Below are 26,888 nucleotides of genomic sequence, written 5' to 3'. Positions count from 1 at the left end.
ATTTATATGAGCATTTCATAAGATATTGCTATAATTTTTCCCCATTTCTATGTCTCCCATATCCTTCTCCACAATAAACACTGATGCAAAATACTCATTTAATATCTCCCCCATTTCATGTGGTTTCACACAGAGGTGGCTGTGCTGATCCTTAAGGGGCCCTATTCTTGCCTTAGTTGCCCTTTTATCCTTAAATATATTTGTAGAATCCCTATGGATTCTCCTTATCCCTTATTAATCAAAGCTATCTCATGTCTCTTTTTGTCCTCCCAATTTCCCTCTTGTATACTCCTACTGCCTTTAAACTCTTCTAGGGATTCACTCTATCTCTGTTGTCTATACCTGACATATGCTTCCTTTTTTTTTGACCAAAATCTCAATTTCCCTAGTCATCCAGCATTCCCTACACCTACCAGTCTTGTCCTTCACCCTAACAAGAACATAGTGTCCCTGGATTCTCGTTATCTTATTTTTGAAGACTTCCTAGTTTCCAGATATCCTTTTACCTGCAAACATCTGCCCCCAGTTAACTTGAAAGTTCTTGCCTAATACCTTCAAAATTGGCCTTCCTCCAATTTAGAAATTTAATTTTTAGATTCAGTCTATTCTTTTCCATCACTACTTTGAAACTAATAGAATTACTGTCAGTGGTCCCAAAATGCTTCCCTACTGACACCTCAGTTGCAGTGTGGAGGAACAGAAGGATCTGGGAGTGCAAGTACATAGATCCCTCAAAGTTGCCACCCAAGTGGATAGGATTGTTAAGAAAGCATATAGTGTTTTGGCTTTCATCAACAGGGGAATAGAGTTTAAGAGCCACGAGGTTTTGCTGCAGCTCGACAAGTCCCTGGTGAGACCACACTTGGAATATTGTGTCCAGTTCTGGTCGCCCTACTATAGGAAAGATACAGAGGCTTTGGAAAGGGTGCAAAGAAGGTTTACCAGGATGCTGCCTGGACTGGAGGGCTTGCCTTATGAAGAAAGGTTGAATAGGCTCGGACTTTTCTCTCTGGAGAGAAGGAGAATGAGAGGAGACCTGATAAAGGTGTACAAAATAATGAGAGGAATAGATAGAGTCAATAGCCAGAGACTTTTCCCCAGGGCAGGATTGACTGGTACGAGAAGTCTTAGTTTGAAAATATTAGGAGGAAGGTACAAAGGAGATGTCAGAGGTAGGTTTTTTTTGCACAGAGAGTTGTGAATGTATGGAATGGGTTGCTAGCGGTGGTGGTGGAAGCAGAGTCATTGGGACATTTAAGCGAATGCTGGCCTTGCACATGGATAGCAGTGAGTTGAGGAATGCATAGGTTGTTACTATATTTTACATTAGGATTAAATCTCGGCACAACATCGTGGGCCAAAGGGTCTCTTCTGTGCTGTACTTTTCTATGTTACCTGCCCTGTTTTATTTCCCAAGAGTAGGTGAAATTTTGCATCAGCTCTAGTAGGTACATCTGCATTCTGAATCAGAAAATTTTCTTGTGCACACTTAACAAATTCCTGTCCATCCAAGCCCTTAATATTATGGCAACTCCCTGGATTCTCGTTATCTTATTTTTGAAGACAATCTATTTTTGGAAAGTTAAAATTCCCTACCATAACCACCCTATTGTTCTTGCAGATAACAGATCTCATTACAAATTTGTTTCTCAATTTCCCTCTGATAATTAGGAGGTCTACAATACAATCCTAATAAAGTGATCATCCCTTTCTTATTTTCAGTTCTACCCAAATCATTTCCCTGGATGTATTCACAGGAATATCCTCCCTAAGTACAGACGTAATGTTATCTCTAATCATAAACACCATTCCCCTACTCTCTTGAATCTCCCTTTCTATCTTTCCTACGGTAACAATATGCTGCCAGTCCTGTCCATCCCTGAACCACGTTTCTGTAAGTGCTATGATATCCCAGTCCCATGTTCCTAACCATGCCCTGAGTTCATCTGCCTTCTCGGTTAGACCTCTTGCTCTGCTTTGAAATAAATGTATTTTAATTCATCAGGTCCTACCTCGTTCTCTGCTTTGTTCCTGTTACTGTTTTATAAGCTGGTGCATTGTTTTGGAACTTTTTGGAAAAAAAGATCAAAACGATGGCACTTTGAAAAGGAGGAAGAGAGACAAAGGTAGTGACCATGTGGCAAGTGAATCAAACTGAGAAATAAACATGCACTGCTGTCTGACCCAGCTGTGAATCTGCACAGCTGACTGCTTCTGCTGTTTGCTTTCAGATATCTGTATATTGCTGACATACAATGTGCATTGTTATTTGTATATTATTTGACCTTTACTTCTGAAGTGAGAATTTGGACAGTCTAAACACTTGTCTTCACCCCTTTCTCTCTACCCGGCCCCACCCCTCCCCATTTCTTCCTACCCCCCAATAGCTCTGATTATGGCCGCAGGAAGAGGAATGCCTTCAGGATCCAGGTGGATAAAGGTGAGTGAGTTGCCTTGATGAAGGATCAGGAGGGACTTTGCTGTTGGACAGGGCACATTGGAACTTCTTGGTAACAGCGAGATCTTTGGCCGGGGGGGGGGGGAATCCTCCTGATTCCCTCTGGTTCCCTCTGGGTTGATTTGAATTGGCCAGTTCCCCAATGGTGCTGATGCCATCCCTCATGCCCTTCTCCAATAGTGTGTCTGGATGGAGAACACGAATGTGGATCCATGTTGTGAAATTGCTCCGGTGGTTTACTTGAGGAGTGATTGGAGAACGGAGGGGCAATTGGCTCAGTCTGTTACAAACACAAATATTTATAAAGTATGAGAATTGGAAAATTGTTTGGATATTGCTGGGTTAGAGAGGGACGTATCATGAGATGTTTTTGGAAAATGTCATGTGCAAAGGAGCACTGATTTATTTGTTGTTTTATGAGAAAAGCAAATACGCTTTGGAGAAGAGAATAAAGCAACCTTTTTAAGAGGATAAGATTATTTTAATCACCTTAATGGCTTGACAAACAAATCTGAAGAGATATAAGAACATAATGAAAGGAAAAGGAGTTGAGCCTGCTCTGTCACTAAATACCATCATGGCTGATGTCATCTTGGCCTCCACTCCTCTTGCTCCCCACAACCATTTAACCTGTTACTTACTAAAAACCTGTCTCTATACTGCTCACATTTATTTGGTTAGAAACAACTAAACTGCAGATGCTGGAATCCAAGGTAGACAAGCTGGAAGAACACAGCAAGCCAGCCAGCATCAGGAGGTGGAGAAGTTGACGTTACAGGTGTAACCCTTCAGGACTGGGGGGTGGGTGTAAGGGGAGCTGCAGATAAAGGGGGCGGCGGGGACAGGGTGGTGAGATGAGAATAGATGAAGACGGGTGGAGGGTACAAACTGGTTGGCCAATGGGAAGAATGAATCGGACAGGTGGCTGGGAGGGAGGGAGAAGGACTGGGAAGGGAGTTGGAGAATGTAAAGGGAGATTATTTGAAAGTGGAGAACTCAACTCAATGCTGAGCCTTCTGGGCTGTGGGCTGCCCAGGCGGAAGATGAGGTGTTGTTCCTCCAATTTACGGTTTGATCCTGTGTGGCAATAGAGGAGACCAAGGATGGTCATAGCAGAAAGGGAGTGGGAAGGGAAATTAAAATGGGTTGTGACTGGGAGGTCAGGTCAGCCCCTGTGGACCTGGCTGAGATGTTATGCTGAACTGTTCTTTTAAGTTTACGTTTGGTCTTCCCGATGTAGAGAAGACAACATTGGGAGCACCTGATACAGTAAACTAAGTTGGAGGAGAGGCAGGTAAACCTCTGTCTCACCTGGAAGGATTGTTCAAGGACCCTGGGTGGTGATGAGGTGGGCACCAGGTCGCAGGGACCAACCAGACCTCCCAGTCACTGCCCATTTTAATGAAAGTAAAATGAAAGTATATTGTCATGGATATCCTTGGCTTTAGGATAAAGGTTTGGATTTCCTGTTATAAGAGAATCTCCAAACAAATCTACTGGATTTAGTTCATTTGACGTCATCTATGGCCATGAAACTGGATTAAGGAAATTTTTAAGACAGGAGGACGAAACCTAATTATAGAGTTATGTGTCCATACTTGTCAAGAGACACATGAAGCATTTGAAAACATCCCAGGCAACTATTAAAACATGGATATACAAATGTGCTGTGTTCCATCAGAAACTGTCTTGTCTGAAATCTATCATTGTCAAATTAACTTTAACTGGTAGTTTGGTGCGTAACCTTGCGATCCCAGCCAACGGCTGTGTGTTTTTCTGACATGTCATCACTTGTTTCTACAGTGTTTCAATCCATCAGAAATGAAATGGCATATTTGGAGGAGGAGCATCTGGTCAAACGGGCTCGACAGAGCCGGACACAGGATGGGTAAGGTATCTGGGAATGTCGAGGTGCTTGTGGATTAATACTGGAAAAGCACAGGTGAGGGACAGGGTAGAGGAGCTTGACTCCATGTCTAACCCTGTGCTGCCCTGACCTGGCAGTGTTTGATAGGGTGAGCATCAAGGAGCTTTAGTTTCAGTTTAATAGAATAAGGGAACTTACCCATGTGCTATACTTGCACACTTATTGCTATTGAATCTATGGCAACTTGTGTTTTGCAGGAGGGGCCTGACCTCTGATTCGTCTGACAGTGAGGATTACCCCGAATACCCGGTAGGTTGGTTTTGTGCAGACTTGTTTGACCCGAGTTCCAGATCAGTGTCTGTCTCGGACTTTGCTCAGTGAGACCTTCCTGTCTGAAGGAGAAGCTATGGTATAGGGTGTTGCAGTAGGCTGAGGCAGTAGGCTGATGCACCAGTGCGGAATGGAGATTGTGAACATCAGTGAGACTCAAAATTGAAGTCTCATCTGTTTGCTCCAGGGCTTGTTGGAGATTTTCTCTCCGTATTCACACAGCAGCAATCAATGTTGTGGGAGCTTGCTATGCACAGCTGACAGCAGTGGCTTGGGGTTTAGGGTGAGGAGGTTGAGGGGATGGCCAATGGGCTGTGTTGGAATCTGAAGCAGGATTCCTGTGATGGCCCCCCACCCCCGGGCTCCCTGTGACCACGTGTTTGTTAGCTCTGAGTGATCATCTTCATTATTTTTATTTCCTGCATAGCTGACCAATCACATGAACACTTCGCTGCTGAGCCTATATCGGAAAACCAACCCGGACCCTCCCGCCACTCCAGCTGCCAAGAAGGTGTCAGAGGATGGCAGCAATCATGGGCATGAAGCTTCTCAAACACTGGGTCAGTCACAAGGATCCCTGCAAGGTACAGAGCTATCTGAGGACAATTGGTTCATTGACAAGATACCAGGAGCTCCCCGTTCAGAAGCTCATCTGCTTGATGAGAAAGAATCAAAACAAAATCCTGAGGTAACAACCAACACCACACCTTTCCCAACTTCCCAAACCTGTGGCTTCGTTTTTCTTTTTACAAAATGTAACAATCGGGAAATGAAAACACCCCCACCCCAGACATGTCTTTGCCCACAGTCCCTCTTTGTCCTGGGCACCTTTATCCTCCTAGTGCCCCGCCCCTCATGGCACCAGGCCCCAGTCCCCCTTCAACCCTGGAAACCACCCACTAGCCCCCCTCCCCAAAGTCCTGGGCCACCCAGGGCTTGTTGATTTGCTCCTAGCTGCATGTTATTGAGGTCTAGTTTCACTCTGTTCCAGAGATTGGAAGCGTTGCCAGTGGATCAAGGCACGAGGAAGCAAAGGAGACTGAGTAAAAGGAAACGGCAAGATAGAGAGGAGTCAAAGGATGTGGATGCTCAGATAGAGTCATCTGTACTGAACAGAAAAGGTATGTTACAGAGGAACTTTAAATCCTTCCTGGGACTGGGTGAAGGGATTCTCTGTCTCTGTCTCTGTCTCTGTCTCTGTCTCTGTCTCTGTCTCTGTCTCTGTCTCTGTCTCTGTCTCTCTCTCTCTGTCTCTCTCTCTGTCTCTCTCTCTGTCTCTCTCTCTCTCTCTCTCTCTCTCTCTCTCTGTCTCTCTCTCTGTCTCTCTCTCTGTCTCTCTCTCTGTCTCTCTCTCTGTTTCTGTTTCTCTCTCTCTCTGTTTCTGTTTCTCTCTCTCTTTCTGTTTCTCTCTCTCTCTGTTTCTGTTTCTCTCTCTCTCTGTTTCTGTTTCTCTCTCTCTCTCTGTTTCTCTTTCTCTCTCTCTCTCTCTCTGTTTCTCTTTCTCTCTCTCTCTCTCTGTTTCTCTTTCTCTCTCTCTCTCTCTGTTTCTCTCCGTCTCTCTGTTTCTCTCCGGCGCTCTCTCTCCGGCGCTCTCTCTCCGGCGCTCTCTCTCCGGCGCTCTCTCTCCGGCGCTCTCTCTCCGGCGCTCTCTCTCCGGCGCTCTCTCTCTGTGTCTCTCTCTCTCTCTCTCTGTGTCTCTCTCTCTCTCTGTGTGTGTCTCTCTCTCTCTCTGTGTGTGTCTCTCTCTCTCTCTGTGTGTGTCTCTCTCTCTCTCTGTGTGTGTCTCTCTCTCTCTCTCTGTGTCTGGCGCTCTCTCTCTCTCTCTGTGTCTGGCTCTCTCTCTCTCTCTCTGTGTCTGGCTCTCTCTCTCTCTGGCTCTCTCTCTCTCTGTCTCTGGCTCTCTCTCTCTCTGTCTCTGGCTCTCTCTCTCTCTGTCTCTGGCTCTCTCTCTCTGTCTCTGGCTCTCTCTCTCTCTGTCTCTGGCTCTCTCTCTCTCTGTCTCTGGCTCTCTCTCTCTCTGTCTCTGGCTCTTTCTCTCTCTGTCTCTGGCTCTTTCTCTCTCTCTCTGGCTCTCTCTCTCTGGCTCTCTCTCTCTGGCTCTCTCTCTCTCTCTCCGTGTGTCTCTCTCTCCGTGTCTCTGTCCGCGCCTCTTCCCTTGTGTGTCTCTCTCTCTCTGTATGTCGCGCTCACACGCTCTCTTTCTCTTGTCTGTCGTCCTCTCTCTGTCACCCCCTCTCATTTTTTCTCTCTCTCTCTGTGTCTCTGTCTCTTGCGCGCGCTCTCTCTCTCTCTGCGTGGCTCTCGTGCACGCTTCTCCCCCCCACATTTTCCTTTAAACTCAAATGGCACCCTCCTCCCCACTTCTGTGTGTCAGGGCAAGACTGTTTTCCATCTCTTCCCCGACCCCCAGAAATATCCCTCACTGGCCACTCAATAACTAGTCCCCAAACCAACCAGAAAAGACCACTCTATGCCTTCTCAGGCCAAACACCCCTGACCTCGCCCCTCCCACTTGCCAGTATTGACTCTATTCCTACACATCACTCCCGGACTGATTTTACTTCTCTGCGCCACCTCCCTTCCCAGCCCTGGCCTGACTCCATACCCTGACCTAGACAGATTGGCATGGTCTGCAGGAGTTTGTACCAGCTGTGACCCTTACCCTTACCCTCTGCATTGAGCCATTGCACTCACGTTGTATCTTTCTCTTTCTCTTTAACAGCAAAGAAAGGATTTGAACTGCATCATTCGACAGTGACGTTTGAGGATGTCGGTGGCTGTGAAGGAACCTTAAAGGTAAAGGGCAGCTGGCTAGACTGGTCATGATGGTCTATAGCAGTCTGTGCCACCCAATCCAGGGGTAAGGACATTACCACTGTGCCATAAGAGGGCCCTTTCAGGCACGGTGGGAGACAGTCAGGAGGGAGTGCACTGGGAGCCCCCAACATTGACTGCAGATATAATGAGGTCTCATGTCTTCGGGTGAAACATGGGCAAGGAAACGTCTTGATTACCACGTACCAACCTCCCTCAGCTGATGAGTCAGTAATCCTCCATGATAGAGAACACTTGGAGGAAGCACTGAGGGTGGCAGTGGTGCAGAAGGTGCCCTGGGTGAGGGATTTCAGTGTCCATCACCAACAGTGGCTCTGCAGCAGCATTCCCGATTGAGATGGTAACGAACATCGCTGGTAAACTGGGTCTGCAGCAGGTGGTGAGGGAATAACAGGCTGGGAATACTGCAGCAAAGAACTCCCCTCCAGACACTCCAAAGCCTGTCTACCATCCTTAAGGCACAAGTCAGGCAAGAAGCTTGACACTATCCAGAACAGAACACATTGACAAGCATCCACTCCCTCCCTTAGGGAGAGAGGAGGGAGGAATGGGAGGGAGAGAGAGAAAAGGGAGTTGTGGGTGAGAGAGGTGGGGAGAAAAGACCAGGGGAGAGAGGATGTGGTGGGGTGGGGAAGGTGAGAGGGAGTACAGGTAAGGAGGGGTTGAGAGAGGGAGGACAGAGAGCAAGGAGTTAGAGATAGGGAGGATGGGGCAGGAGAGAGCAGCAGGCAGGGGATTCGCCTTGTGGGCTTTAGGGGGTGCTGCTCATAAAGAGGAGAAGCTAACGTGATCCACAAATGGTTTTCTGCCTTGCTGTTGCAGGCTGTGTGCCAGCTACTGATTCACATGAGACATCCTGAGGTATACCAGCAGCTGGGTGTGGTACCACCCCGAGGATTCCTGTTACATGGACCCCCAGGCTGTGGGAAGACACTGTTGGCACAAGCTATTGCTGGGGTAAGACCCATCTGCAGTCAGAAACTCTCATCACAGGGATGTGACCTCGCCTGGGATTGTCCCATTCCAGGTTCCGGTCTCAGTGGCAGGGTTCCGGTCTGAGAGAAAGGTCTGGGAATATCCCAGTCCGAATTACCAAGTTTGGGATGTGGCCTGAGAACGTCCACTTCTGGAATACCATCCCTATTGGACAGTCCAGTCTTGATGTGGGACCAACTCCAAAGTTCCGATCTAGAATATAAGGGACTGATCTGGGAGAAAGTCTGGTCTCTACTATAGGGGGCTGCCGCAGGGGAAGGTCTGGTCTCGGGTGTAGGGGACTGCTCTGGGGGTGGGGGGTATGTCTGGTCTCGGGTATAGGGGACTGCTCTGGGGGTGGGGGGGGGAATGTCTGGTCTCGGGTATAGGGGACTGCTCTGGGGTGGGGGGGGTGTCTGGTCTCGGGTATAGGGGACTGCACTGGTGTTGGTGGGGGGGGGGGAATGTCTGGTCTCGGGTATAGGGGACTGCTCTGGGGTGAGGGGGGTGTCTGGTCTCGGGTATAGGGGACTGCACTGGTGTTGGTGGGGAGGGGGATGTCTGGTCTTGGGTGTAGGGGGCTGCTCTGGGGGTGGGGGGGGAGGGGGATGTCTGGTCTCTGGTGTAAGGGGCTGCACTGGGGGTGGGGGGGGATGTCTGGTCTCGGGTGTAGGGGGCTGCTCTGGGGGTGGGGGGGTGTCTGGTCTCGGGTGTAGGGGACTGCTCTGGGGGTGGGGCGTTGGGGACTGGTCTCTGGTGTAGGGGGCTGCACTGGGGGTGGGGGGGGGGGATGTCTGGTCTCGGGTGTAGGGGACTGCTGTGGGGTTGGGGTGTTGGGGTCTGGTCTCGGGTGTAAGGGACTGCTCTGGGGTTGGTGGGGGGGTTGAATGTCTGGTCTTGGGTGTAAGGGACTGCACTAGGGTTGATGGGGGGGAATGTCTGGTCTCGGGTGTAAGGGACTGCAATAGGGTTGATGGGGGGGAATGTCTGGTCTCGGGTGTAAGGGACTGCTCTGGGGGTGGGGCGTTGGGGACTGGTCTCTGGTGTAGGGGGCTGCTCTGGGGGTTGGGGGGATGTCTGGTCTCGGGTGTAGGGGACTGCACTGGGGGTGGGGGGGGCGATGTCTATCTGGTCTCGGGTGTAGGGGACTGCACTGGGGGTGGGGGGGGGATGTCTGGTCTCGGGTGTAGGGGACTGCATTGGGGGTGGGGGGGATGTCTGGTCTCGGGTGTAGGGGACTGCACTGGGGGTGGGGGGGGTGTCTGGTCTCTGGTGTAGGGGACTGCACTGGGGGTGGGGGGGGATGTCTGGTCTCGGGTGTAGGGGACTGCACTGGGGTTAGTGGGGGGTGTCTGGTCTCGGGTGTAAGGGGCTGCTCTGGGGTTAGGGGGGTGTGTCTGGTCTCGGGTGTAAGGGACTGCTGTGGGGTTGGGGTGTTGGGGTCTGGTCTCGGGTGTAAGGGGCTGCTCTGGGGTTGGGGTGTTGGGGTCTGGTCTCGGGTGTAAGGGACTGCTCTGGGGTTGGTGGGGTGGGTGAATGTCTGGTCTTGGGTGTAAGGGACTGCACTAGGGTTGGTGGGGGGGGGGATGTCTGGTCTCGGGTGTAAGGGACTGCAATAGGGTTGGTGGGGGGGGGAATGTCTGGTCTCGGGTGTAAGGGACTGCTCTGGGGGTTGGGCGTTGGGGACTGGTCTCTGGTGTAGGGGGCTGCTCTGGGGGTTGGGGGGGATGTCTGGTCTCGGGTGTTGGGGACTGCACTGGGGGCGGGGGGGGCGATGTCTGTCTGGTCTCGGGTGTAGGGGACTGCACTGGGGGTGGGGGGGCATGTCTGGTCTCGGGTGTAGGGGGCTGCACTGGGGGTAGGGGGGGGATGTCTGGTCTCGGGTGTAGGGGGCTGCTCTGGGGGTGGGGGGGGAGGGGGATGTCTGGTCTCGGGTGTAGGGGGCTGCTCTGGGGGTGGGTGGGTGTCTGGTCTCGGGTGTAGGGGACTGCTCTGGGGGTGGGTGGGTGTCTGGTCTCGGGTGTAGGGGGCTGCTCTGGGGGTGGGTGGGTGTCTGGTCTCGGGTGTAGGGGACTGCTCTGGGGGTGGGGCGTTGGGGACTGGTCTCTGGTGTAGGGGGCAGCTCTGGGGGTTGGGGGGGATGTCTGGTCTCGGGTGTAAGGGGCTGCACTGGGGGTGGGGGGGGGGATGTCTGGTCTCGGGTGTAAGGGACTGCTGTGGGGGTGGGGGGGATGTCTGGTCTCGGGTGTAAGGGGCTGCACTGGGGGTGGGGGGGGATGTCTGGTCTCGGGTGTAGGGGGCTGCTCTGGGGATGTTGGGGGTGTGTCTGGTCTCGGGTGTAGGGGGGTGTCTGGTCTCGGGTGTAGGGGACTGCTCTGGGGGTGGGGGGGTGTCTGGTCTCGGGTGTAAGGGACTGCTGTGGGGTTGGAGTGTTGGGGTCTGGTCTCGGGTGGAAGGGACTGCTCTGGGGTTGGTGGGGGCGGGGAATGTCTGGTCTCGGGTGTAAGGGACTGCTCTGGGGTTGGGGTCCGGTCTCTGGTGTAGGGGACTGCTCTGGTTTTGAGGGTAGACGGAGACTGGTCTGACTGGGAATGAGTTTCAGGTTAATACTTGCTGTACGCTGTTGCCTATGGTTTTCCTGTCGTACAGGAGCTGGAGCTGCCGATGTTGAAAGTTGCTGCGACTGAGATTGTATCTGGGGTTTCTGGAGACTCTGAGCAGAAACTACGAGAACTTTTTGAAGAAGCTGTGGTGAGTAGCCAGTGGGAAAGGAGATCAATCTGACTTGGTAATCACTCTGATTCCAGGAACTTAGCTTATCAGCTCCTCTTCTCACCTCCCCATGGCTCCATTTCGGAATGGCAGGCAGTGACCAGTGGAGTACCGCAGGGATCAGTACTGGGACCGCAGCTTTTTACAATATATGTTAATGATATAGAAGATGGTATTAGTAATAATATTAGCAAATTTGCTGATGATACTAAGCTGGGTGGCAGGGTGAAATGTGATGAGGACGTTAGGAGATTACAGGGTGACCTGGACAAGTTAGGGGAGTGGTCAGATGCATGGCAGATGCAGTTTAATGTGGATAAATGTATGGTTATCCACTTTGGTGGCAAGAACAGGAAGGCAGATTACTACCTAAATGGAATCAATTTAGGTAAAGGGGCAGTACAGAGAGATCTGGGTGTTCTTGTACACCAGTCAATGAAGGCAAGCATGCAGGTACAGCAGGTAGTGAAGAAGGCTAATAGCATGCTGGCCTTCCTAACAAGAGGAATTGAGTATAGAAGCAAAGAGGTGCTTCTGCAGCTGTACAGGGCCCTGGTGAGACCACACCCTGGAGTACTGTGTGCAGTTCTGGTCTCCAAATTTGAGGAAAGACATTCTGGCTATTGAGGGAGTGCAGCGTAGGTTCACGAGGTCAATTCCTGGAATGGCGGGACTATCTTACACTGAAAGACTGGAGCGACTGGGCTTGTAACCCTTGAGTTACGAAGACTGAGAGGGGATCTGATTGAGACATATAAGATTATTAAAGAATTGGACACTCTGGAGGCAGGAAAAATGTTTCCGCTGATGGGTGAGTGCCGAACCAGAGGACCCAGCTTAAAAATACGGGGTAGACCATTTAGGACAGAGATGAGGAGAAACTTCTTCACCCAGAGAGTGGTGGCTGTGTGGAATGCTCTGCCCCAGAGGGCAGTGGAGGCCCAGTCTCTGGATTCATTTAAGAAAGAGTTGGATAGATCTCTCAAGGATAGTGGAATCAAGGGTTATGGAGATAAAGCAGGAACAGGATACTGATTAAGGATGATCAGCCATGATCATAATAAATAGTGGTGCAGGCTCTAAGGACAGAATGGCCTACTCCTGCACCTATTGTCTATTGCCTCCACCTCTCGCCTCATTAGTTCCCCGTGCTTGGTGGGGCAGGGTGGGTGAGGGGGTGTTCTCCTGGTACCCTGAGGATGGGGGTGATCTTCTGTTCCCTGAAAGGTGTAACCAATCACCGTGGGATTGTCTTGTTGCCTGTGCCTGAAGCCGTTGTCAGGAACGTTAGCTGCTGCTTCCTGATGTAGTTATTGATTTCGATGTCAGTACGCACAGATGTGATCCTGTTCCTTTTACACCAGCTGCAGGCTCCCTGCATCGTTTTCATTGATGAGATTGATGCCATTTCTCCCAAACGGGAAGTGGCTTCAAAAGATATGGAACGTCGGATTGTGGCTCAGCTGCTGACCTGCATGGACGGTGAGTCCCGCTGTGTGCAGAGAAGGGGTGCTGCTGGGACATGGAGACTCATTGTGGGTTTGGGGAGCGGGGTCTCGGAGCCCGGAACTGGGGAACAGGGTCTCAGAGCTCGACACTGGGGAAGGTCCCTTCAGCATCTCCGAGCTGCCCAACATCTCTACTCACCTGCACAGCAATCTCAGCTCAGCAATTGTCACTGAGTTGTTTCTTTGTTTGGCGTTGTTACCTTCTCTCTGTTACTGTCCTCTACCCCCCAGCCCCAAATCCTGGTCCAGTTTATGATTTTTAAAAAAAAGTTCTTTGCTTTAACAAACAATGCTAACGGTGTTTAGAGTTAGTTCAATACATCCATGTTTCCTCAGTAAGCACCCAATTACAATATACAATGTTATACAGCAGATACATTATGGCACACGTAGACAGACTGCCCTTACATTCCTAATTCCTCCATAAGCTTCAAGCGGCTTCCGTTTATTTAATTGGTTTTATTCTGCCCACTGTCTGAGTAACTGTGACTCACCCTGTCCTACTCCCAGTGTTTCTTATGCTGAACTGTCATTTTTTGGCCATTAGTGTCAGGTGTAATATGGGCTTTACAAAGCAGCAGTTGGAATTTTAAAGACTCTTGTTTTATGTAGTAGTTCTGACAGATTATTGAAGACTGGGCAATAATTAGAATTTGATTTTAAAAAGCACCTCATCATGCAGCACCTTTTGTTAATCTCTCTTGTCCTTTCTACTCTGCTGTTTATTCTGTGTGCTGCTCGCTGTCTCAGTCGGGATTGTGAAACTGGACCGGTGTTTAGCTGGGACTCTGTAAAGCTGTGGGTGTGGTTGCAATGAGCACTGTTGAATTGTGGGTGAGATTTGATGAGTGTCCCATACTTTGTTGTTACAGATCTGAATAATCTGGCCAGCACCACACAAGTCCTGGTTATCGGTGCGACCAACCGGCCAGACTCATTGGACCCTGCACTGCGAAGAGCTGGACGCTTTGACCGGGAGATTTGTCTGGGAATTCCAAGTGAGGGTGCCCGTGAACAGTGAGTCTGATCAGTCTGTTGCTGTGCAGTGAAGACATGTTAATGACCATTCAGCCTTCTGCAGTGAATGGACTCTTCCTGTGACAAGTCCCTGCCTCCCTTTTCAGTCAATGGACTCTTCGTGTGACAGAGGATTTTCCTTTTGCCTCCCCACCCAAGGGGAGGATCTTGATTGATTATTTCCATCTTATTCATCTTTGATAGAATGTACCAATTAGGACCAGGGTAGGCCACTTGTGCATGGTCCACCATTGAAGAAGATTTAAAAAGCTTCATGCATGGGACATGGGCGTCGCTGGTTGACTAGCATTTATTGTCCGTCATTAGCTGGTCTTGAGAAAGTGGTGGTGAGCTGCCTTCTTGAGCTGCTGCAGTCTGTGTGCTGTTGGTAAATGCCCTTAGGGAGGGAATTCCAGGATTTTGACCCAGTAACAGTGAAGGAACAGCAAGGCAGGATGGTGATTGGTTTGGAGGTGAACCTGCAGGGGCTGGTGGTCCCATGTATCTGCTGCCCTTGTCCTTCTAGATGGAAGTGGTCATAAGTTTGGAAAATGCTGTCTAAGGATCTTTGGTAAACTTTTTCAGTACATCTTTTAGTCAGTACACACTGAGTGGAGAGGATGTAAGTGAATGTGGTGCCAATCAAGCAGTCTGCTTTGTCCTGGATGGTGGTGTCAAGCTTCTTGAGTGTTGGCTGTGTGTGTATGTGCCACTTGTTCAGTGTATATCAGTGGTGTAATCTTGGCAGGCTCCAGTGGCAGGGCCTTTAACCTTTCCCATCTATTGAATCAGAGACACTGCTGCACCTGTATCCACTTCCATCTTTACTGGCTTCCCCTTGAATTTGGGAAGAACCCAGAAATGTTCAGCTTCCACCTATACCGACAGTATGTTTAACCGAAGCTCTGCTGACTCTGGGCTTTTGCTTTTCCTGTAAACCAGGCTGGCTCCTGGTCTATTTCCTGGCTGGTGGTGTGTACCTTGTGCCTTGTTCTCTGAATTAATCCCTTCTCTTGCTTGAGTTGGACCTGGCGATTTCAGGTAGTATGGCCCACATGCTTACACCTGTAGCCCTGGGCTTCTCGAGTCCAGCACGTTGCCTCCTTTGTGGTCACTAATCATATATCAGTGGCATTCAACACAGTCTGCTGAGGTTCTGCTACTTGGTGCACCTGGGCGTCTTCACTTGGCTGTGTTGCTTCGCTGGTGGCCAACCCCATCATTGCAATTTCAGAAGCTGTCTGGAAATCCAGGTGTGTCTTTATTGCTTGTTGCTTCCACTGGATGGCTTTGTGTCGGAAGCCACAAACTGACGGTGGGAATTTTTCCCACACTCTAGTCTCGTCGGCGTTCGCAGCCCATGTGCACTCAGTGAAAGCTGCAGATGTCCTCTACTCCCTCACTAACTGAGCTAGTGTACTGTTCTTCCCTGGTATTGACCGCAGTCCATGTGCCCTCACAACAGTTCCGGTAAACTCTGGAAGGGTGAGTACTCCCCTCTTCAGCCAGTGGCTGTGGCCGGAGTCCCCTTGTAGCTACCACTCATGGCCCCCTCCCTGGTGTGTACCGTTCTTAACTGGCATCAATTGCAGACCGTTCCCACCCCCCCCCCCCGTGACTGCTTCAACATTATGGTTGTGGGTTCACGAGAGCCAGAAGTAGAAAATGAGGTAGAGAGAGGGTAAACTTGAACAGGGAATACTTTTATTGTGTGTCCTCTCAGCTCCACAGTTGGGTTTTAGACTGCCTGCTCCAGCTCCTGCCTCTGGGTCACCTGACCTGTTCTCTTAAAGGGACAGCACATACCTAAATACCTACGTAACAGACACCTCCTTTAAGTTTGACCATGGCAGTATTTGAGCCTATTTCTCTAACTTGTGGTTACGGATTACTAGTCCATCAACATTACCACGAAAGCACCATCTCTCCATAAATGCTGGTGTCTGCAGATTAAGACAGATAATTTGTATATCCCTTTTGCTGACATTCTGTGGCTGGTATGTACATTCTCCCTGTAATTATCTGATCATTTCCCTGATTCCTGTCAGGATTTTGAGGACTTTGTGTCGAAGACTGAAACTTCCGGAATTGTTTGATTTTCGCCAGCTTGCCCGCCTGACCCCTGGCTATGTGGGTGCTGACTTGATGGCTCTGTGTCGGGAAGCAGCCATGCACACGGTTAACCGTGTTCTGATCCAGCAACGCGAAGACAGCAGACAAGCAGATACTTCACAGCAACAAACAGAACTGGTGAGGAACCTTGATTCTCCCCTAGCCTGTCCAACACTGCCAGGACAGGGGCAGCATGGGGTTAGATAACAGTGTAAAACTCCCTCTACACTCTCCCCATTGTACACCACCAGGATAGGAATAGCATGGGGTTAAAGCTCCCTCTACACTATCCCCATCAAACACTCCCAGGATAGGAACAGCACGGGGTTGGATACAGAGTAAACCCCCTCTACACTATCCCCATTGTACACCACCAGGATAGGAACAGCGCGGGGTTAAAGCTCCCTCTACGCTATCCCCATCAAACACTCCCAGGATAGGAACAGCACGGGGTTAAATACAGAGTAAAGCTCTCTCTACACTATCCCCATCATACACCACCAGGATAGGAACAGCACGGGGTTAGATACAGAGTAAAGCTCATTCTACATTATCCCCATCTTACACCACCAGGAAAGGAACAGCACGGGGTTAGATACAGAGTAAAGCTCATTCTACACTATCCCCATTGTACACCACCAGGATAGGAACAGCACAGGGTTAGATACAGAGTAAAGCTCATTCTACTCTTTTAACCTGAAAATAAAGCTCCTTCGACACTGTCCACTTCAAACATTTCAAAGTACAGCAGAGGGTGAGTTACAAAGTAAAGATTCCTTTGCACTGTCCCCTTCAAATGTTCTCAGGACAGTGTCAACATGGGGTTAGATAGAGAGTAAAGCTCCTTGTACTCTTAAACTGAAAATAAAGCTCCCTCCCAACTTTGCCCATCAAATACTACCAGGTGAGTCCAAGAAAGGTTAGATACAGAGTATAGCTATCTCTAATCTGTCCCAATCAAACACTCTCCGGACTAGTATAGCGTGGGATTAGATACAGAGAAAGTTCTCTCTCCCCTTCTCCATCAAATATTCCCAGACCAAGTATAACACAGAGTCAGGTATGGAATTAAGAGCAAGGTGGAAGGAGAGTGGGTAGAGGGAGGGAGTGAAGGGGTGGCAGGTGACTAGATAGATGAAGGGATGGGAGATGTAATGAACAGTAAGCTGCAGTGTTTGGTGCTGGGACCGCTGCTTAAATGTATCGAAGCGTTAAAGAATGGGAGGTATTATTGCCAAATATTCTACTGACAGAAATGTAGGTAGGAACGGAAATTGAGCAGGACTTAAGGTTGCTTTAGAAGGGTATTGATAGGTGAAGTGACTGGACAAAGGTCTCACAAATGGAATACAATGATAAAAAGTGAAATTGCGTTTAGAATTCATTCCAAACAAGAGACATAAAATTGCCAGAAAAAGCAACAAGCCTGAGAATTGGGAGCATTTCAGAGTTCAGCATTAGAGAACCAAATGGTTAATCAACAGGGGGGTAATAAAGTATGGGAGTAAAATTAACACCCCCCTCAACATTTCTATAAATGTGTGAAGAGAAAAAGAGTAAGAACAAGTGCAGGTTCCTTTGTGTCAGAAATGGGGGAGATTATCGAAACATTGAAAATAAGAGCGGGGTTGGACCATTTGGCCCTTTTTGAGTCTGCGACACCATTCGATGTGATCATGGCTGATCATACATCTCTGTGCGCTGTTACCACTTTGTCCCCAACCCTTTGATTCCTTTAGCCATAAGAACTATATCTAACTCCCTTTTGAAATGTTATGGTCTCAACTGCTTTCTGTGGCAGAGAATTCCACAGGCACCCCCCACCAACTCTGAGTGAAGACCTTTCATCTCGTCTCCGTTCTAAATGGCCAACCTTAAACTGTGACTCCTGGTTCTGGACTCCCCATTCATCAAGTACCTTCCCGTGTTTACCCTGTCTTGTTACAATTTTACTGGTTTCTGTGACAGCCCCCTGTAATTATATTGGAACCGAAGAAATGGCAGAGGAATTGAACATTTACTTTGGTTCAGTTCTCACAAAAGAAGGCACCAGTAACCTCCCAGAAATAAGTGAACCAAGGGTCTAATGAGAGTGCAGAATTGAAGGAAGTGAGTAATTGTATTCCTATCTGCCAAATGAAATCACTCTCCCTGTGTATGTCATGGCAACACAGTAAAATTAAAGTCCTCACAAACACCAGTGGTTCCTAACCACACTTCTTAAACCGGCAGTTAGTGGTGTTGATGATAGTCATGATTTGGAGATGCTGGAGTTGGACTGGGCTGTACAATGTTAAAAATCACAACCTCAGGTTATAGTCCAACAGGTTTAATTGGAAGCACAAGCTTTTGGAGCGCTGCTCCTTCAACCATCTTTCCAATTAAACCTGTTGGACTATAACCTGGTGTTGTGTGGTTTTTAACACTTTTTGGAACTGGTTATTTTAAAAAAACTTTGTGAATAATCGATATCAGACGTCCTGCTTATGTCTTAAGTAAAGACATTTATTAACAATGAAGTAACTTTAACAAAAAATAATTAATGTTTATTTAAACCAAATGACTTTTGTTTTCTGCCGCATTCACACAGACAATTAAGGGATAAATGAGAAAAGGAAAATACTGAGTCACAATTAAGTAGAATGAATGGCTTTGAGTTATGTAGGGAAGAGGTGTTGAAATTCTGGAAAGGGTGAAAATAGATAAGTCCCCTGGGCCTGATGGCATTTATCCTAGGATTCTCTGGGAAGCAAGGGAGGAGATTGCAGAGCCATTGGCCTTGATTTTTATGTCCTCGTTGTCTACAGGAGTAGTGCCAGAAGACTGGAGGCTAGCAAATGTGGTTCCCTTGTTCAAGAAGGGGAGTAGGGATAACCCTAGTAACTATAGGCCGGTGAGTCTCACTTCTGTTGTGGGCAAAGTCTTAGAGAGAATTGTAAGGGATAGGATTTATGAACATCTGGATAGGAATAATGTGATCAAGGATAGTCAGCATGGTTTTGTGAAGGGCAGGTCGTGCCTCACAAAGCTTATTGAATTCTTTGAGAAGGTGACTAAGGAGGTGCACGAGGGGAAAGCGGTAGATGTGGTGTATATGGATTTTAGTAAGGCGTTTGATAAGGTTCCCCATGGTAGGCTACTTCAAAACATACGGAGGTATGGCATTGAGGGTGAGTTGGAGGTTTGGATTAGGAATTGGCTGGCTGGAAGAAGACAGAGGGTAGTAGTTGATGGTAAAGGTTCATCTTGGAGTGCCGTTACTAGCGGTGTTCCGCAAGGATCTGTTTTGGGACCATTGCTGTTTGTCATTTTTATAAATGACCTGGAGGAGGGGCTAGAAGGTTGGGTGAGCAAGTTTGCGGATGATACGAAAGTCGGAGGAGCTGTTGACAGTGAGGAAGGATGTAGCAGGTTACAGCGGGATATAGATAAGCTGCAGGACTGGGCAGAAAGGTGGCAAATGGAGTTCAATGTAGCTAAGTGTGAGGTGATTCACTTTGGTAAGAGTAACAAAAAGACGGGGTACTGGGCTAATGGTCAGATACTTGGTAGTGTGGATGAGCAGAGGGATCTTGGTGTCCATGTACACAGATCTCTGAAAGTTGCCACCCAGGTAAATAGTGCGGTGAAGAAGGCATATGGCGTACTGGCTTTTATTGGTAGAGGAATTGAGTTCCGGAGTCCTGAGATCATATTGCAGTTGTATAAGACTCTGGTGCGGCCGCATCTGGAGTATTGTGTGCAGTTTTGATCGCCATACTATAGGAAGGATGTGGAGGCACTGGAACGGGTGCAGAGGAGATTTACCAGGATGTTGCCTGGTATGGTCGGAAGATGTATGAGGAAAGGCTGAGGCACTTGGGGTTGTTTTCATTGGAGAAAAGAAGGTTTAGGGGTGACTTGATAGAGGTGTACAAGATGATTAGGGGTTTAGATAGGGTTGACCGTGAGAACCTTTTTCCACGTATGGAGTCAGCTATTACAAGGGGGCATAGCTTTAAATTAAGGAGGGGTAGGTATAGGACAGATGTTAGGGGTAGGTTCTTTACTCAGCGAGTCGTGAGTTCATGGAATGCCCTGCCAGTAGCAGTGGTGGACACTCCCTCTTTATGGGCATTTAAGTGGGCATTGGATAGGCATATGGAGGATAGTGGGCTAGTGTAGGTTAGGTGGGCTTGCATCGGCACAACATCGAGGGCCAAACGGCATGTAGTGCGCTGTATTCTTCTATGTTCTATAAAAAATAACAAAAGTCCATCTCTTTCAGGCTGAGTTTGAGAGGCTGTGTACATTGCTGAAAGATCCATCGCCTCTCTCTGAGAAGGAGCTGCAGAAACTCCACATAGAGATGACTGATTTCACTGATTCACTGTCGGTGGTCCAGCCCTCAGCCAAGCGGGAAGGATTTGCCACTGTGCCTGATGTGACTTGGGCTGATATAGGAGCTCTACAAGAAATCCGTGAGGAGCTCTCCATGGCTATTCTGGTATGCAGACCCAGCTTGAATCTGGCTAGAACCTTGGCAATGTTCATTCTGATTTATCCTTTACTAGTACATAGTGCTGTTTATAGCCATCACCTCAGAGAATACATTCCATACACTGCCCCAAACAATAACTCAGGAGATCACCACAGTCCCTAACCCGTTCCCCTAAATACACTGACTCAGGAGATCACCACCCGCCTTAACCCGTTCCCCTAAATACACTGACTCAGGAGATCACCCGCCCGCCCTAACCCATTCCCCTAAACACACCGACTCAGGAGATCACCCACCCGCCCTAACTCGTTCCCCTAAACACACCGACTCAGGAGATCACCACCCGCCCTAACCCATTCCCCTAAATACACCGACTCAGGAGATCACCACCTGTCCTAACCCATTCCCCTAAATACACCGACTCAGGAGATCACCACCTGTCCTAATCTGTCCCCTAAAGAGGGGAAAGTGAGGACTGCAGATGCTGGAGATCAGAGTCTAGATTAGAGTGGTGCTGGAAAAGCACAGCAGATCAGGCAGCATCCAAGGAGCAGAAAAATTGACGTTTCGGGCATAAGCCCTTCGTCAGGAATGTGTTCCTGATTTAGGGCTTTTGCCCCAAAAGTAAATTTTCCTGCTTCTCCGATGCTGCCTAACCTGCTTTGCTTTTCCAGCACCACTCTGATCTAGACAGTCACCTAAAGAGACAGACTCAGGAGATCACCAACTGTCCTAACCCGTCCCCTCGAAACACTGACTCAGGAGATTACCTGTCCTACCTCTCAAGCGCAGGTAAATTTTGGAGTCCATAACAATGAGGTCAAAACCTGACAGGTACTGTGTGTTCTGCTGATGTTGTCAGCTTTCTCTGTCTCTTTTGCATTCCTTACATCTCAGTGTGCAAAAACACAGAAATAATTGCGGCTGCTGGACATTGAAAACAAAAACAAATTGCTGGAAAAGCTCAGCAGGTCTGGCAGCATCCGAGGAGAGAGAATTAATGTTTTGGGTCAGGTGACCCTTCTTCAGCTCTGAAACGTTTCAGCATCTGATTTCTTCCCACAAATGCTGCCAGACCTGCTGAGATTTTCCAGCAATTTTTGAACCCGATGTGAGATCTCTGTTAGTCCCTCCGTGTGCAGTATATTATGAACCTTTATCTTCTCATTTATATATTTAACATTACACAAAACAGGTGTGCACCTCTGATTGGAGCTGGTGTGTCATTCCATTCTGCTGATATGGTGATAATCTCACTTTAAGTTGTAATCTTGAACCCCAGGTAACATTCTGGGTCATGGGTTTGAATCCTACTGTGGCAGCTGATGAAATTTGAATTCATTTGGAATTAAAAGCCTCCTCTAATGGAGACCATTGGAACCACTGCCGGTTGGCATAAAGCCCATCTGGCTCACTGATGTCATTTCGGGAAGGAATCCTGCTGTCCTTACCTGGTCTGACCCACAGGTGACTCCAGCCTCACACTGATGTAATTGACTATGGGCCCGCAGTGGTGACCACATCCCAGCAACAAAATGAGAAAATGTCACTAATGTGGATATTCCTCTGACTGCCTCCTTTTTTTTGTGGGTCAGGACCTGGCACGGCTGGGATCACCATGAGTGTCTCTTGTTGCTGACCCTCCCTCCTTTTCTCTGTTTCTTTAGGCTCCGATCCGATACCCAGAGCATTTCCAGCTTCTGGGACTGTCCAGCCCAGCTGGTCTGCTATTGGCTGGACCTCCAGGCTGTGGGAAGACACTGTTGGCCAAGGTGAGTGCCCTGTAAACCCCCCATCCCTCACCCCAGTTAGCTGTGTTCCCCTACCACTGTTGTGCAGTGACACAGTGACCTGTAGGTCAGGAATTCACATTCTTTCAATGGAAACTTGTGAAATAAATTCAGAACCATCTGCTCATGTGGGGGCAAATCCTTTCAGTTTCTCTCAGATGTGTGACTGTTGTTCATCTCCAGGTCTCTCTGATCCTTGTCCCTCATTCTATACCAGGTCTCTCTGATCCTTGTCCCTCATTCTATACCAGGCCTCTCTGATGCATCAGATCATTGGAAATAGGAGTAGGCCATTTAGCCCCTTGAGCCTGTTCATTAGGATCACGGCTGATCTGACGCTGCTTGCGCTGACTTTTCTGCCTTTTCCCCACGGCAAATTCCCCGTGACTAGGTCAAGATATCAATCTCAGTCTTAAATATAGACAAGGACTCTCTGACCCCACAGCTCTCTGTGACAAGGAATTCTAAACCCTCAGAAGAAATTCCTCCTCATCTCAGTTTTAAATTGGCGCTCCTTTTATTCTGAAATTGTCTGTAGTCCTCAACTCTCCCATGAGGGGAGGCATTCTCTCAGCATTTACTCTGTCAAGCCCCTTTAAGAGTCCTCTACCTAGAATCATGGCACTCCAACCAGAACTCTATCAACAAACACATTGACTTGGATTCTGTTTCGTACACTCCTGAAGAAAAGGACAGTAAGTGGCATCACCACAGGAAATGGCATCACCAACCCAAGGAAACCTAAACACACCAATAAAAAGTGGGCTGTACCACCAGTGCTTCACCAGAGACTCACTGATGATACCTAGTATGGTGATGAAACATCTGAAAACAAACCTTCCAGCTCCGTGAGCAAACTTCGATCCAGTCCTTTACATTTAATGAGGTCATCTCATTCTTCTAAACTCCAATGAGTCCAAATCATAACACAGTCTCTCCATACCAGGGGTCAGTCTGGTGAACCTTCACTGAGCTGCCTGAATGAAGTGATATTTTTCGTCCCTCATTCTCCTCTGGATTAGAGTTAACCCTTACCCTGTCTCTCTGACCCCAGACCCTTATTCTCCCCTGGTTCCCTCGTACCTTGGGCTCTGGTTCAACTCTAGCCTTGAAATTGCTCTGAAGTTGTGGAACGTGATGTTGTGTGCAGGATATAAACCTTGTTCTTGGAGACGGGATGCTGCTCCTGCAGCTTACTGTGGCTTTGCTGGGATGTGGCAGCAGAACATGGACAGACGTGAGTAGGAGAGCAAGGTCATGATTAACATGACAGTCCACCAGAGGCCATACTTACGCACAATGTGATCACTGAGCCTGCCCTTCCCAATGTACAGGAGGTTGTGTGGAGCGAGCAGAGCAGGCTAAATTGAAAGAGGTACAAAACAGTTACTACAGATGGGCCAAGTGTTAGGAGCCTAGGAGAATGAGGTGGGAGAAAGTAAAGGTGCCAGTGCTATCCTGGGAGAGGGTGAGGTGCAGGGGCCTGTAGAAGAGTGGATAAGAAGATGTCATTGATTTTGGTGGAATCATGATGACAGTTACTGTGTATAGATAGTCGACCATTTGTAAACAATTTTCAGCATGTTTATTCAGTTTGTTAAACAGTAGCTGTTTAGTTAGATACCCGATCCAATATATGACCTGTGACAGATGGTTTACTGATCCTGGGGCTGTTGTATAGAATGGCAGAGCAGGGACAGCAGTGATAGAGTTGATGTTTCACAGTCTTTGGTGGGAACGGTTTTCTTTCTTTCCTTGAGCTGATGTCGCAAACTCCTGGTCTTATCCCAAGTACATGGTGAGTCATTTCCTTCGATCTCCCTTACCCCTACTTCCCCCCCGCCTCCCCAACCCCCCCTCCCCACCTGTCTGTCTCTTCCCCCCCCCCGTCTGTCTGTCTCCTCTCCTTGCCTATCCTCTCCTGCCGTCCTGTCTCCCCTCTCTCGTGTATGTACTCTCTCTCCCTCCCACCACCCCCCCTGTTGATAAGTGGAGACTGGCAACCTATACCGTGTCAGTTACAAGTCTTGAGTTTGATTGGCCAGGGACCATGAGGGACTGCTCCTAATACCAGGATAGCCATTGCCACAGAGTGAGGGGAGGACCCTGTTGAATAGAGATAAGGTGGAGTTTCTTCAGCTAGAGGGTGGTGAATCTGTTGAATGCATTGTCGCAGAGGGCTGTGGAGGCCAAGTCATTGAGTTTCTTTCAGACAGATTATAGCTAGGTTCTTGATTGAGAAGGCGATCAAGTCTAATGGGGTTGAGAAAGATATCAGCCATGACTTAATGGCAGAAGGGACTTGATGGGCAGAGTGGCCAAATTCTGCTCCTATAGCTTATAGTTTAATGGTCAGTGATTTTAGGTACCAGCGATGAAAATGGGTTTTCCAGCACAGGCAGAATCATTTATAGACTTCAGTGTTTTTCTGTAAAGTACTCCGAGGTACAGGGAGTATTTTGATGGACAGAGTACAATCCTATGGCTGGAGGTGAGTTCCAACTGTTTACATGAGCAGATTGTTTATTTAGCAATTGTTCAAGGGACTGGATGTTCAGTCTGGCAGGATTCCAGGCATGTGGGTCTGGAACACGTCCCTTTGTTCTGTGTCTGTCATGGGCCTGCACAGTTTGTGATCTGTCCTCGGGCTGTTTGAAGGCTGGAGTAACTGAATACTGCAGCTGGCTTGGAACTGCTTAATTTACTACAGTGATACCTGAACCTGATGGATTACATTCGAAGGATTGATTACACACAGGATTTGAATGAAGCTTTGAAATATTAAGGGAAATTGATCGGGTGGAAAGGGAGGTTATTTCCGCAAACCTCTGCCTCTTCCCTGTAATCCGACAATCCTTTGCTGTTCAGCTGCTTATCCATTCCTGTTTTGAACATTCTCTTCCTCCACTCTCGGGCAGTACATTCCACTCACTGGCAGAAATTCTTACTCCTCCGTGGTCTCAGGTTCTAGCTCCCTCCCACCAATGGGAACTCCCAATTCCTCCTGATTTTAAACACTTTGATCAAATCTTCTCTCAGATCCCAACAAGGAGAACAATTCCAGCTTCTCCAGTTTGTCTGGGGCATTGAAGACTGTCTTCACTGGAACCATTCTTGTCAATCTTTGCTTCACTCTCTCAAAAGCTTTCACGTTCTTCCTAAAATGTGGTGTCCAGAACTGGATACAGTGGCTTACCCACTGCTTTACTACATCTCTCATAACTTCTGCATAAAGAACAGCAAACATTTGGAGCTCTCTGCCACAGATGATGTTTGATGTGGGGTTAATTGGGACTATAAACCTGAGATTAATGTATTCATGTCTATTCAAGTATGAAGATGCATGGGACAAGAGTGGGTTTGTGGAACTGTGTTGCAGATTGTCAGCATTCTCATTGATTCCAAGGGCTTCTCCAGTTCCTCTGCTCCTGCTGTCCACCCTCACCACAAGCAACAAATGACACTGGAGTAGGCTAGTCATTTGGAAACAATAAATGCTGGAGATCACAGTGGCTTAGACAGCATCCGGGGGAAAGAACAAGCTAATGTTTGGAGTCTTGTGTTAACTTGCTGTCTCACCATGGATGCTGTCTGAGCCACTGTGATCTCCAGCATTGGTTGTTTTCAGTACAGATTCCAGCATTTTCAGTAATTTGCTCTGACTTTGAGCCAGTCACTTGGTTGCTTTCCTGGTGGAACTCCAACCTGGAACTTCCTGTTTCTAACCCTTCTTCACACCTCCAATCATTGTTAGTTAATCTAAAAAACTTAATGAGGGATGTGAGAAAGTCAACAGGAAGAAAATGATCCAAGTAAAATCATCAGCAAGACATCTGGTTTCTGCTGTATGATGGGACAGTGCGCAAGGAGGGTCCAATGAGTGTGGTCAGTGTTGGGAGACTGTAGTCACTGGCAAGTGTCAGTGCCAAGAGACTGTACTCATTGGTTTGTGTGGGGTTACTGGGCGATTGTAGTCACTGGGTGGTGTGTGTGGGGTCAATGGTGGGAGACTGTAGTCACTGGATGGTGTATGTGCTGTCTTTGGGAGACTAGTCACTAGGTGGTGTGTGTGCTGTCAGTGGCGGGAGATTAGTCACTAGGTGGTGTGTGTGGGGTCAGTGGTGCGAGACTGTAGTCACTAGGTGGGCGTGCTTTGTGGTGGGAGACTGTAGTCACTGGTGGTGTGTGCAGTCTGTGTGAGACTAGTCACTGGGTAGTATGCGTGCTGTCAGTGGTGAGAGACTGTAGTCACTGGGTGGTGTGTGTGGGGTCAGTGGTGGAACACTGTAGTTATGGGGTGATGTGTGTGGGGTCAGTGGTGGGAGACTGTAGTCACTGGTGGTGTGTGTGCTGTCAGTAGTGGGAAACTGTAGTCACTGGATGGTGTGTGTGCTGTCAGTGGTGGGAAACTGTAGTCACTGGATGGTGTGTGCGCTGTCAGTGGTGGGAGACTGTAGTCACTGGGTAGTGTGTGTGGGGTCAGTGGTGGAACACTAGTTACTGGGGTGATGTGTGTGGGGTCAGTGGTGGGAGACTGTAGTCACTGGTGGTGTGTGTACTGTCAGTAGTGGGAAACTGTAGTCACTGGATGGTGTGTGCGCTGTCAGTGGTGGGAGACTGTAGTCACTGGGTAGTGTGTGTGGGGTCAGTGGTGGAACACTAGTTACTGGGGTGATGTGTGTGGGGTCAGTGGTGGGAGACTGTAGTCACTGGTGGTGTGTGTACTGTCAGTAGTGGGAAACTG

The 26,888-nt window shown here is 48.5% G+C and overlaps 1 protein-coding gene across 4 annotated transcripts in view; it reads left to right on the top strand.

The window, feature by feature from the left end:
- Positions 1-26,888, top strand: part of nvl (nuclear VCP like) — a 71,238-nt gene that overhangs the window by 19,848 nt on the left and 24,502 nt on the right. For all 4 annotated transcript variants that reach the window (XR_015755050.1, XM_087984533.1, XM_087984537.1 and 1 more), the window contains exons 4-16: positions 2,388-2,440; positions 4,262-4,346; positions 4,583-4,634; positions 5,083-5,343; positions 5,647-5,776; positions 7,378-7,451; positions 8,313-8,447; positions 11,115-11,216; positions 12,602-12,719; positions 13,618-13,762; positions 15,811-16,012; positions 20,142-20,360; positions 22,022-22,126. Coding sequence is in view for 3 of the 4 variants with exons in the window: in XM_087984533.1 (XP_087840659.1) it covers positions 2,388-2,440; positions 4,262-4,346; positions 4,583-4,634; positions 5,083-5,343; positions 5,647-5,776; positions 7,378-7,451; positions 8,313-8,447; positions 11,115-11,216; positions 12,602-12,719; positions 13,618-13,762; positions 15,811-16,012; positions 20,142-20,360; positions 22,022-22,126 (1,681 nt within the window). In the remaining variant the exon portion in view is untranslated. The remainder of the gene's footprint in view (positions 1-2,387; positions 2,441-4,261; positions 4,347-4,582; positions 4,635-5,082; positions 5,344-5,646; positions 5,777-7,377; positions 7,452-8,312; positions 8,448-11,114; positions 11,217-12,601; positions 12,720-13,617; positions 13,763-15,810; positions 16,013-20,141; positions 20,361-22,021; positions 22,127-26,888) is intronic.

Source organism: Chiloscyllium plagiosum, unplaced genomic scaffold (assembly GCF_037043375.1).
Source record: "Chiloscyllium plagiosum isolate Xiang-an unplaced genomic scaffold, Cpla_swu_hap1 HiC_scaffold_3, whole genome shotgun sequence".
NCBI classification, from domain to species: domain Eukaryota; kingdom Metazoa; phylum Chordata; class Chondrichthyes; order Orectolobiformes; family Hemiscylliidae; genus Chiloscyllium; species Chiloscyllium plagiosum.
The sequence above is the reverse complement of the archived record's forward strand: the minus strand, read 5'-3'. Positions and strand labels throughout refer to the sequence as shown.